Source organism: Fukomys damarensis, unplaced genomic scaffold, assembly GCF_012274545.1.
Source record: "Fukomys damarensis isolate Sample0158 unplaced genomic scaffold, DMR_v1.0_HiC HiC_scaffold_30, whole genome shotgun sequence".
In the NCBI taxonomy this organism is placed as follows: domain Eukaryota; kingdom Metazoa; phylum Chordata; class Mammalia; order Rodentia; family Bathyergidae; genus Fukomys; species Fukomys damarensis.
The window spans coordinates 11554720-11566739 of record NW_022900942.1 but is presented as its reverse complement, the minus strand read 5'-3'; the positions used below and the strand labels follow the sequence as shown (position 1 = coordinate 11566739).

The window sequence follows — 12020 nt, the reverse complement described above, 5'->3', positions numbered from 1 at the left end:
CATAGTACACCATCTGGAGCCCAGCAGCCAGTGTAGTCCTTCTTTCCAGCAGAAACCTCCTGAGCCTGGTCTTTACTGGCTTTCTGCTCTTCTGGGCTCTAACCAGAATCTCCTATACAATACATTCTAAGGCATTCCAGCTCTACTTTTTCAGCTGGCATCTCTGAACCTTTCCAAACTCTTCCCCTTCCCACAAGTCAGTTCCAAGGGCTCCTAAACCACAGGAACAGTCAGGAGCAGCCCCACTCCTGATACCATGTTCTGTCTTAGTCATTTTTCTTGTTGCTGAGACAAAATACCTGACAAAGTTAAAAAAAGGAAAGGTTTATTTAGTTTACAGTTTGTAGAAAATTCAGTCCACAACTGGCTGGCTCCAAGGCAGGGTAGCTTGGTAGAGGGGCAATAGATCATGGCAGCAGAAAACACCAAAAGCAACAGGGGTCCTTAGCAGCATCTTTCTGCCCCTTTTATCTTATTCAGACTACTGGGATTAGGGTGGGGCCAGACCAATCAATGTTAATAATCACACGCCCTTAATCCTAGCATCACTTTAGATTCAACCACTTTTGAAAAAAACCACCTATGACCACATGAGGCTTTGGGGGGACATCAAGTTACTATTGGGGAGGTACTGGGGATCAAACTCAGGACCTTGCAGTTGCAAGGCAGGCATGATTCCACTGAGCTAAATCCCCAGCCCTGGGGGGACATCAAGACCCAAACTATAACATGATCTTTCATTCCAATTTGTATGCCCCACAGTTTTTTGTTTATTTATTGTTTTTCTGTGGCACTGGAAACTGAACCCAGGGCCTTACACTGGAGCTACATCCTTAGCCCTTTACATTTCTATTTTGAGGTAGTGTCTTGCTAAGTCATTAAGTTGCCTAGGCTGGACTCAAATTTGCCATCCTCTTTTCTGAGCCTCCCAGAGTGTTGGGATTACAGGTGTTCACCACCATATCCAGTTCCCATATATGTAGTAAAAACACAGTTAAATAACTGTTTTGCAATGTAAAGGTTTATAGGAACTGTATTACTTTCGGGTTTCAGATAGAAAGCAGGTATCTAAGGGATTTTTTTGTTTGCTTGTTTGTTTGGAGACAGGGTCTCACTATGTAGTTGAGACTGATCTGGAACTCACTATGTAGCCCTGGCTGGTCTCAACCTCACAGTGATCCTCCTGCCTCAGCCTCCCTAGTGCTGGGATTACAGGAGTGCACCACCATGCTAGGCTAATTTGAGGGATTTTTATCTTTGAAATAATTTGAATAATTGAATTATGTTATACTATTTTATTCTTCAAATCATTTCCTTTCTTGATTTCTCAGAAGTGACTTCTTTTGTGAAATCTACCATTTGTTCATAGTTCTTTATCTTAATCTCATTAGATGTTTCTATTTCCTGTAGTTCAGTTTTCAGTCCTCTTGTCTTATCTTTAGCAGGCTTATCCACCTCAGTGGCTTCATTCTACCCACCAAATACTTCCCGTATATTCTTACAGTTCTTCAGGAGGACTGGCTGAGGAGTGAATGGTTAAAGTGCAGGGCAAAAATCCACAGGCTCTGTGAGGAGTGGATGATTAAACAAGAACTTTAGATTGGTTAAGCATATTGTATCTGGCTGTTGTCCTTCCTATTTTCCCAAAGAAACTGCCTAGACTTGAGCCAGTCCCTTGCCCCAACTGCTTTTCTTCTGTTTTTCTCTCTTACACTGCTATTCTAAATAAAATCCTGAGAGTTCTCAGCTTCACAGCTACTCCTGGGATTCTCCCCAACACTGGGTGCTCTCAGTTGAGGCAGCCCCTCTGGCCCTCTTGGTGACTGAAATATATTTTCTCTGAGTCATCTGTTATCCTCTGTGCCACCATAGAGGCATAGAGCAAGTCCTCTCTTGGACACTTTCACAGGAGTTATACCAATACTAAGAGTCAGTTATATCTAAAACTGAATCCCAGCCCCAAATCTGTTTCTCCTTTGTATTATTATTCTTTTGGCTCCAGGACTGGCATCAAAAGCCAATAAATTGAATTCCTGGAGATTTCAGGGTCAACTCTTCACCTAAGTTATGTCCTCTGTCCATTTTGTCTTTAATAGCCTATTTTGTTCCTATAACTGGTTCCTGTCTGTCTCCATTTCCATTGCTCCTATTAAAACCCCATTCCTTTGCCTTCGACCATTCAACTGGTCTCTATATGGGCATTCTTAGTTCCTCTCTTCCCCTTCTGGTTTATTCTTTAATTCTTCCTCAGAGTGTCAACAGAATTCTTTTTCTAAATTAAATATTCCCAACTTAAATATCTCTTAAGTATCCCAACATTGCTTGGAAAATTAAGTCTGAATTTTTTAGATTAGCATTATAAAAGGAGGAAGATTTATTTTGTACTTTCTTATCAATATGATTTTAGTCACATAAGGATACTTTATAAATATTTGTTAAGTAAAAAAAATACAAGGTGTTATTCTCCTGGGATGTGTGGTGAATAGTTGGGTAGCTTGTCAGCCTTTAGTATAACCTGGTTTGAGAGACACCAGTATAAGTAAGTGCTGGTATGTGGGTATCCCAGAAGCAGTTCATTGAGTCTCTGAATAGTATTGAAAATACTCAGAAGACATAAACTCAAGCTATGTTGTGGCAAAGCAGAAAAAGTACTATAGCCAAGTGTTACAGCTCAGTGTCACAGCCAAGTGCAACAGCTATGAGGCACAGCTGAGTGTTACAACTCAGTGTTACAGCTCTGAGCTGAGGTTATCACAATTTGAGGACTCAAGAATCTGATGGTCACTCGAAGAGTTGAGAAAAATGGTTATTATGCTGGTGGACTTAGTGGAGCTTGTACTTTGAAGTCTGAGCACCCTACCAGAAATGAGGGCTTCCTTATATACGGATCTACAAGTTAGGCAAGCAGGCTCACTGAAGCAGAGGACCAGAGTTACAGGAGATTCCTAAAACACATGCCCTGTGAGCATGCTCACTGAAGCAGAGGGCCAGAGTCAGGAGATTCCTAAAACACATGCCCTGTGAGCATGCTCACTGAAGCAGAGGGCCAGAGTCACAGAACATTCTTTGAAGGGGGAGAGCTTAATAGAACATTCTTATAACAGGGTGGGGCTAACAGAACATTTTCTAAGAGTGGGGCTAACAGAACATTCTTATAATGGGGCGGGGCTTAACAGAACCATCTTTTAAAGGGTGAAATTTAACAAAACATTCTTGTAAGGGGCAGAATTGATATCCTCATAAAGAGGCAGAGCTTAACTGAACATTCCTTAGAGGAACTGAGCCAATAGAACATTTAAACAGTTATAGAACATTTTAATACTTGGACAGGAGTGCTGCCCAGCAGCACAAACTGTTACATTTCTGGAACAAATCATTCTGTGGGAAAACAAACAAACAAAATGGAGGCAAGGCATGGGCTTGTCTTATTGTATAACATTGCCCTGTCAATGTAAGTAGGTGTATGTGAGAACCCATAAACATCTGAACCAGATACTTACCTTTCTGAATTTTGTTTTAGGTTGTTTTCCTTTGGTCTAGTCACCCCCACGTTCCCCAACCTTTTCTGACATCTGACATTCACGGTTCCTTGCCCTAACCAATTATTTCTATCACATAGTTTAGGCAACTGAGCTCTATTTATTTATTTATTGAGACATGTTCTCACTGTAACTTGTGACAATCTTCCTACCTCAGACTCCTGAGTGCTGGGATTACAGGCCTGCAGCACCCCACCTGGCAGCAACTGATTTCTTAAGCACAATACAGCAAAACATTTCTTTCTTTTTTAACATTTATTTCATATATAGGATGCCATGTATCCTTATTTAATCTGAGTAGCCTTATGTACTCTTATTCTCTCTCTCTCTCCCTCCCTCTCTCTCCTCACTCCCTCCCTTTCTCTCCCCTTCTCTCTCCCTCCTTGTCTCTCTCCATATATATATATATAATTAGAAGAGCCATAGAAATCCTGAGAAGAATCAGCCACCAGATATAGAAGAAATGAGCCTGACTGGGGCCTGTAAGACTGTGGCTGATAAGAGTCAGATAAATCAGACTGTGGTCAATGTTTTAAGCAAGCATATCATTAAGATTCTAATGAATTTTGTAAGCAGTAAAAAATGGAGTTCCTTGAAAATTCCAGGAAAAAGAAGGATAGAACATTGTTGCCCAGAGTCCCTATGGTGATTTAAAAGAGGATGAAGAATTGTGACCATTCTTTCTAATCTTAATATAGTATTCCTTTCACCCATTAATATTTCATTTCTTTATCTCACTTGAAGTCTCCTGTATCTATTTAGAAAACATCCCCCAGGAGACTTTGCAGGTTGAGAAAACTGTAAGTGGCAAACTCTTATTGGCTATGTACAAGCTGAAATACCACTTAGGTAGGAAACCTGAGGAATAAGAAAAGAGAATTCTAGGAGTCTGAAAGGGAATATAAAAAGGAAATTAAGCATTAGTGCTGTGATCTATCCTCTAAAAGATCAGGTAGAAGCATAACTTCCTTATATTCTACTTAAAAATACATAGTTTAAAAATTAAGCTATTCACAAAAATCAACAAATGCTGGTGAGGACATAGGGAAAAGGAACCCTTTTATGATGATGGTAGGAATATAAAATAGGACAACTGCTGTGGAAATTAGTATTGAGATTTCTCAAAAAAACAAAAATTCCATTTGATCCAGCTATTCTCCTGGGTATATTCCCCAAGGAGTTAAAGACATCAAACTATAGTGATACATACATAATGTTTATAGCAGTGCAATTCACAATAGCTAAACTTTGAAAACAGCAGGTCAATCGACGAATGGAAAAAGAAAATGTGGAATATATACAATAAAATTTTATTAAGTCATAAAGTTGGAAAATGGATGGAAGTTGAGATAAGAATATTAAGTAAAATAAGTCACACAGAAAGTTAAATTTTTCATGGTTTCTCTGAGAAACCCAAAATATAGATAAAGAGTAAAATAAAGGAAGACTTTTTAGAGATGGGGGAGGTTTGGGAGGGGGAAGTTTGGGGGGAAGGGGAATCAAAATTTATCAAGATATGTTATATACATACATACATACATACCAATTCCCCAAACTAATGTAAATATTTTGTATTACAAATATATACCAGCAAGGGCTGGGGATTTAGCTCAGTGGTTCCGGCGCCTGCCTTGCAAGCACAAGGACCTGAGTTCGATCCCTGGTGCCAAAGAAAACCAAATATATACCAGCAAAAAAGAAGCTGTTCTATAAAATATAAAAACTGTTGAGAAGGGATTCAAATTTTTATAAATTAATATAGCAAAAAAGTGAAAACTGGTTGACATTAAGTACAAAATAGTAGGGCCCGGGGATTTAGCTCAGTGGTTCCAGCACCTGCCTCGCAAGTTCAAGGACCCAAGTTTGATCCTGACTACAAAAAAAAAAAATATAAAATAGTTTTGGTTTGGAGAATAAAAGGGAAAGCATGAAATACCTGATATACTGTACAAAGGCAAAACAAGGTGTGCTGCAACGTTGATCATAACATACATATAAAGTGTTTATAAGTGATTCAGTAAGTTAAATCTTTACAAATACTTTATAACCAACTATGTGTGTAAAGATATATAATAAAATTGCTTTTTCTTTGACAAATTCTTTGATGACTTACATGTTAAAATCTTATTTCAATTAAAGCTAAAGGAATTTGATATTTCTCAGAGTACTTTAGAGAATTTTCATACTAAGAAGACGGCTGTCATTGAGAGACATTCCATTTTGAGCAACTGGTGCTATATTTTGCCAAGGTGAGATTTAAATTTGTAATTTCTAGGATGGGCTCAAATTATAGGGGTTTTTTTTTCTTACTTTGCTACTTTAATATTTCTATGTGCAAAAATATAGGCCATTTGGATGAATTTGAAAAGCCAAATTATAACTTTGAAAACATATTGGAATAATATAATTACATAAGCCGTAAATTTTCTTTATTAATTACTAAAATGATTTTATTATACATTTACATTTTTATTAGTTTTAGTTTCAAACAATACATTTTTTAGATTTCTCATTATAACTATCCTAATTATGAAATGAAAACTTTATGATATTTGTACCTAGTAATGGTCCATTATAGTTTTATATGAGCCAAATTTTATTTATATTCTCTAGAGCATATAACTTGTATAACTACTGAGATGAAATTTTAGCTTGCTCAGGAAAATTAACTAATTAACTGGTATTATACACATAGTTAAACATTGTAGCAGGAAATAATAGGGAACAGATGTAACTGATTTCTTCTACTCTTAATAGACTTTTCCTTAAAGTCTGATTATTATCAGGCAAACTTTCTTGTAGCTGTTTGCCCCAATTCATTTTAGTTTTTCCTAATAATTCCAGTTGTTAACATTTAATATAAATAAAGATTATATATGACAAGTTCATAGGTAACTTTATTCTCAACAGTGAAAAGTTGCAAGCTTTTCCTCTAAAATCAGGAAAAAGACAAGAATGCTCACTTTCATGATTTCTGTTTATCACAGTACTGAAAGTCCTTGTCTGCAATTAGGCAAGACAAAGAAATGAAAGGAATCTAAATTGGCTGGGCATGGTGGTACATACCTGTAATCCCAGCACTCAGGAGGCTGAGGCAGAAGGATTGCCATGAGTTCAAGGCCAGCCTGAACAACACAGCAAGATCCTGTCTCAAAAAACACCCATGTTTATAGCAGCACGGTTTGTAATAGCTAAAATTTGGAAACAGCCCGATTGCCCATCAACTGGAAACTGGATAAAGATGTGGGGTTTTTAAAAATATATAATATGGAGTACTACTCAGCCATAAAGAATGAGAAACTAGAGATATTTATAGCTAAGTGGACGCACATTGAGGCCATACTCAAGTGAAATTAGTAAGACTTATATGTAAATACCAAATAGTTCCTCTAGTATGAAAAACTAAAAGTGTAAATAAGGATCAAAATGCATAATTGATATTGTGTAATAGGAAGAAAAGGTCTAAAAGAGTAGAGGAAGTGGGAGGGGTAAGAAGAGGTAAAAAGGGAAAAGAAAAAATATGTGAAAAGGGAAAATATGGAAACAGTGTCTTTGTAAACAGGGAAGGGTGGAGGGGGTGCAGGGAGGGCTGGGGAATGGGGAAAATAAGAATCAAGATAAGTCATGTAAAGGTACAAGATCCCTATGATGAATGTAACTGTATTATACCTAAACTGTACCAATGAACTTAATTTAAAAAACAAAATAAAATAATAAAAGGAATCCAAATTGAAAGGAAGGAGTTAAAAGGTCCCTGTTTGCTGATGATCTGATGTTTTATATATACACAGAACCATAAAGTCTCCATCAAAAATACAAAAATCATTAGTACTTCTGTATCCTAATAATTAACTATCTGAAAATAAATCAGGAAAACAACCCCATTCACAGTAGCTACAAAAAAAAAAAAAAAAAAAAAAGTCCGTAGAAGGGGATGAAGAAAAAAAAACTTAGAAGGGGATGATGGAAAAATAAAAGAACTAAAATATATTATGTACATGAACCAACTCCCTAAGATGAGTGAAATTATGCAAACATACTTATAAAAAATAAAAACTGAAAAAAATCCTTAACACAAAAGGAAATCCTATCATTTTGGAATAACATGGATGTGCCTGGAAGACATTATATTAAGGGAAATAAACCTGAAAGAAAGACAAATACCACATAATCTCATATAAGGAATCTAAACAGAGTAGAATAGTAGTTAACAAAGCCTGGGGTGGGAATGAAAAAGCAGATTAGGGAGTGTGGCTCAAAGGATACAGAATTTCAGTTAGATAGGAGAAGTACAGTGAAGAAATCTGTTGTACAACATGGTAGAACTATAGGTAATAACATTGTATTTAATTCTTGAAAAATCAAACTTTTGCTGGGCATGGTAGCACAGACCTGTAATCCCAGCACTCGGGAGGCTGAGGCAGGAGGATCACTGGGAGTTCAGACCAGCCTGTGCTGCATAGTGAGTTCCAGGTCAGTCTCAACTACATAGACCCTGTCTCAAAGCAAACAAACAGACAAAATCACAAATTTTTAAGTATCTCCACCACAAAATGTATATATATATATATATAAGGTAGTGCATGTTAATTACCTTGATTTAGCTATTGCACAGTGTATACATATTTCAAAATATCTTGTCATATATGGTAAATATATGTACTCCTTATTTGCTAATTAAGACAAAAGATTTAATACAATGTTTGGAACTAGCAGCAAATTATTTATTTGTTATTTATACAGATAATGAAATGGTTGCTTTTTGAATACTTTCTAAATCAGATAGTTAATTTACCAAACTATATTTAAGCATTGAAATCTAATATTTCACAAACTCTTATTTTTCACAGTATGAAAATGGGACAAATAATAAATATTCTTCATGCTATCCCTGCTGACTGTCCATTCCACTCATTCAAAGATTTCCAGATGCACTGGGATAACTTGGTAGGAACAGAAATATGTATTACATTAAGAAGTTATTTGATTTCATTTCTTGTAATTTAACCTGTTTAGCTTTCTCCAAGTCGATTTAAATTTTGTGCTTAATTTTTAGTATGGCTATAAACTTCCAGAAGATGATAGAAATAATACAATATACTGCAACATCTACTTCAAAATGATCGGAGAAAGGGCTTTCACATATCCTTTTTGCAATAGTGCTTGTAGGAAATGCCCTCTGCCCACCTTGATGGTCTTGCTCTGCTCCATGATGTCATATTTAAGTGAAATTAGTTTTCCTCCACTTCTCACCGGCACAAGTGTTTTGGGTTTTGCTTAGACTTTTCATATTTCATTTGAGTATGAGCTTAAAAATAATTTGTTTCCTTAAATACAGTTTCAACAATTTAGAGAACAAAAGAAAAATTGTGTAGGCACACAAAATATTTACATATTTGTTTCCCAGTAGAAAGTGAGAAATCCAATGATTATTCTTAACTAAGGGCTCCCTCTAGTGGTATTTTGGATATTTTTGAAAGCATTGAATGAAATCAATTAATGATTGTTTTTTGAAAAGATTATTCCTTAGGCAAAGTTTAGAGAATTTGACTTAATGGATTGCATTCATTGAAGAAAATACCTTTAACAGTATTTCTAAAAAGCCACGCATGAAAACAAGAGCACAATTACTCATGCGGACATCTTAAATCTTAATTAGAATTCTGATTAGCTAGAGTTTAGAAATGACAGCGCCAGCTGTTTTTCTTACCCAGATCTCCACAGTAAAACTGAGGATGACATATACCAGTTATTCTTCTTTTTTTAGATGCCAAGATATTATTCCAAGTTATTTCTCATCACAAGAGGTAACTGCTTTCCTCAAAGTACTACTTTTGGAATTTGAATATAATCAATATGTGTTGTTTCTCTGTACTGAAGTTTTCACTGCTGTTGGAACTACAACCCGTTCATTGTTCACTAATGCATTTATTTTTATCTGTAAGTGTTACAGAAGGAATTGGTAAATGACACATGCAGAGAGACGCAGAATGGACGTAAAATAACAAAAGGTTTATTTTGTTGACAAAAGGTCTATTGATCCCACTCAACAAAGGCAGTGGCAGAGATGGACTCCCCACTGGGTTACAGCTCCTTCTTTTATAGGGTTTTACAGTCATGACCTCATTCAGGTTGCTACATTTCATTCTCTCAGGTAGCATTACCCATATACAAATCACTCACAAGACAATTAACTTTAATCCAGTGTAGCATTTTTTTGAGGTTAGAAAGCTTACCTTTAAGATTCATCTATTCTACCCCAGGGGAAGGGGGTGTTCAAGATCAGAAAAGTAAAGTTAAACAATTATTCTTTTCATTTTGACACTTTCACAGTCATGTGACTCACAAAACTTTGGAGCTCAGGATCGCCTCTCTCCATGTGCCCTGTTATCTCGGGCCGAGGCCAGATGTTCCATTCTATGGTTAATGCCTCTGGCATCTGTTAATTTTGGACTAAACAGAGTAGATTTTAGTTAGAAGAGCAGAAGTCATCCTACATTTTCCTAACATTTTGTAGGTCTTTGGTTATTTACAAAAGTTGTCTCTATCAAGAGTAATATGGTTTTTCTTAAAAATCTTTGGATTGTTTTAGTTTGTCAATTTAGAAAGCCATATAATAAGGGCAAAGTGAATTATGATTTTTTGTTTTGTTTTGTTTTTTTGAAACAGGGTCTCACTGTAGTCCAGGCTGGCCTTGAACTCACTAAGTAGTTCAGGCTTGCCTCAAACTCATGGTGATCCTCCTGCCTCAGCTTCCCAAGTGCTAGTATTACAGGTGTGCACCGTCATACCCAGCCTTAATTATGCATGTTGTATCAGAGCATTATGTCGTTCCTCATAAACATATACAATTATTGTTAATAAAAATATTTTTAAAAATAGAATGAAGGTGTATGAGATAAGCAATATAAAATAGGATTTACTTTTTTTTTTTTGTACTGGGGATTGAACTCAGGACCTTACGCCTGTAAGGCAGACATTGTGCCACTTAGCTAAATCCCCAGCTATTTATGTATATTTTTAACATTGATATCTAAATGTTTTTAATTCCATAAAATTGCTATCTCATATGTACAAATGCATTCACATTGTTCTTTAACTTTGTATAGATATCCTCTCAGTTGCATTAGAAGTCAGCCCATACAGTTCTTCCCAAGGGTAGATTTGGAAGGTGTGTTGAAAAGTTTTCTTTCAGATTTAAAATCTAAACTGCCTCATATATGTGGATTTCCCATAAAGATGACAAATAAGCCATGCTACTATACAAAGGAACTAACCAAACCTCAAATACAGGTAAGAGATGTTTTTAATCTTATCTAGTTCAAGACGTCATGCACTTGTCTTGCTTGGTTCTTTTGCCTTCTCTTATATAATTGTTCAAGGACTCCTTTCTCTCGGTTTAGTGTTTCTCTGATCCTATTTTTTATTATATTTAACCATTTGTTCCTGCCATTTGTTATTATTGTATTTAGCATGGTATTATGGTAGCTGTTCACTGAACTGTTTCACCCCCACAAAGCTGTTGAAGATTAAAGAGGGAGTTTGTGAGGATGACTTATCTGGAGAGATTGTTCCATCAGTGCAGGCTCAGTATCTCCCATGGCAAGTCAGTGTAGGGCTTCTCTGGTCTCATTAAGAAACTGATGTAATTGGCTGTTTCTAGATGAAGAAAGAAGGAATAAAAAGAAGGAATATGGTCATTTAAGGTTGTTCTACACTCTAGAATTTGTCAGAACAAAGGAGTAGAAGTCTTAATGAAATTGATTCAGAATTTTGTTTATTGTTTTTCATTATTGTCTGCACTTCAGAGTTTTTATTTTTACTGAAGCTAAAAAAAAACGCTTTGGGGAAAGGAGAGGTGATTCCTCTGGCTTTTGTTCCCATCCACACTTTTAAATCCATTTGTATGGAGCAAAGTAGAGTACATTTAGAAAAGTACACTAACGTACAGCTTAATAAATAATTGTCACATGCTCATGTAACCAAAATCAAGTAAAGGCTGGGGATTTGGCACAGTGGTTCCACTGCTTGCCTTGCAAGCATAAGGGCCTAAGTTCAATCCCCAGTACAAAAAAAAATCAGGTAAAAAACTAAAACAGGAGCCACCTTTTCGCATCTTTCTACATACTCCATCCCTCTCAATACACATGCACAAAGGTAACCACTGTCCTGACTTCTTTGGGAATTATTTCTTGTTCTCTAAGGATGTATCAAATAAGAATATATCCTTAAGCACCATATTTTAGTTGTGTCTGCTTTTGAACTTTATGCAAAGGAAATCCTAAAAACTGTGTTCCTTTATGTCTGGCTCTTTTAACTCAATATCATATTTGTGACATTCATCTGTGCTGTTTCACTTAGCGTTAGTCAGTTCACTTTCATTTTATTATTTGATTATACCATACTTTATTCATCCAGAATACTATTGATGGACATTGGTTTAATTCTCTTTGAAGGCTATTCCTAGTAATGCTGCAAGGA

At 36.1% G+C, this 12020-nt stretch overlaps 1 protein-coding gene across 1 annotated transcript in view; it reads left to right on the top strand.

Moving 5' to 3' along the window:
• CUNH18orf63 (chromosome unknown C18orf63 homolog) overlaps positions 1-12020 on the top strand; it is a 59066-nt gene that overhangs the window by 18206 nt on the left and 28840 nt on the right. The window contains exons 8-11 of the mRNA XM_019205784.1: positions 5679-5788; positions 8390-8486; positions 8596-8681; positions 10649-10832. Of these exons, the coding sequence (XP_019061329.1) occupies positions 5679-5788; positions 8390-8486; positions 8596-8681; positions 10649-10832 (477 nt within the window). The remainder of the gene's footprint in view (positions 1-5678; positions 5789-8389; positions 8487-8595; positions 8682-10648; positions 10833-12020) is intronic.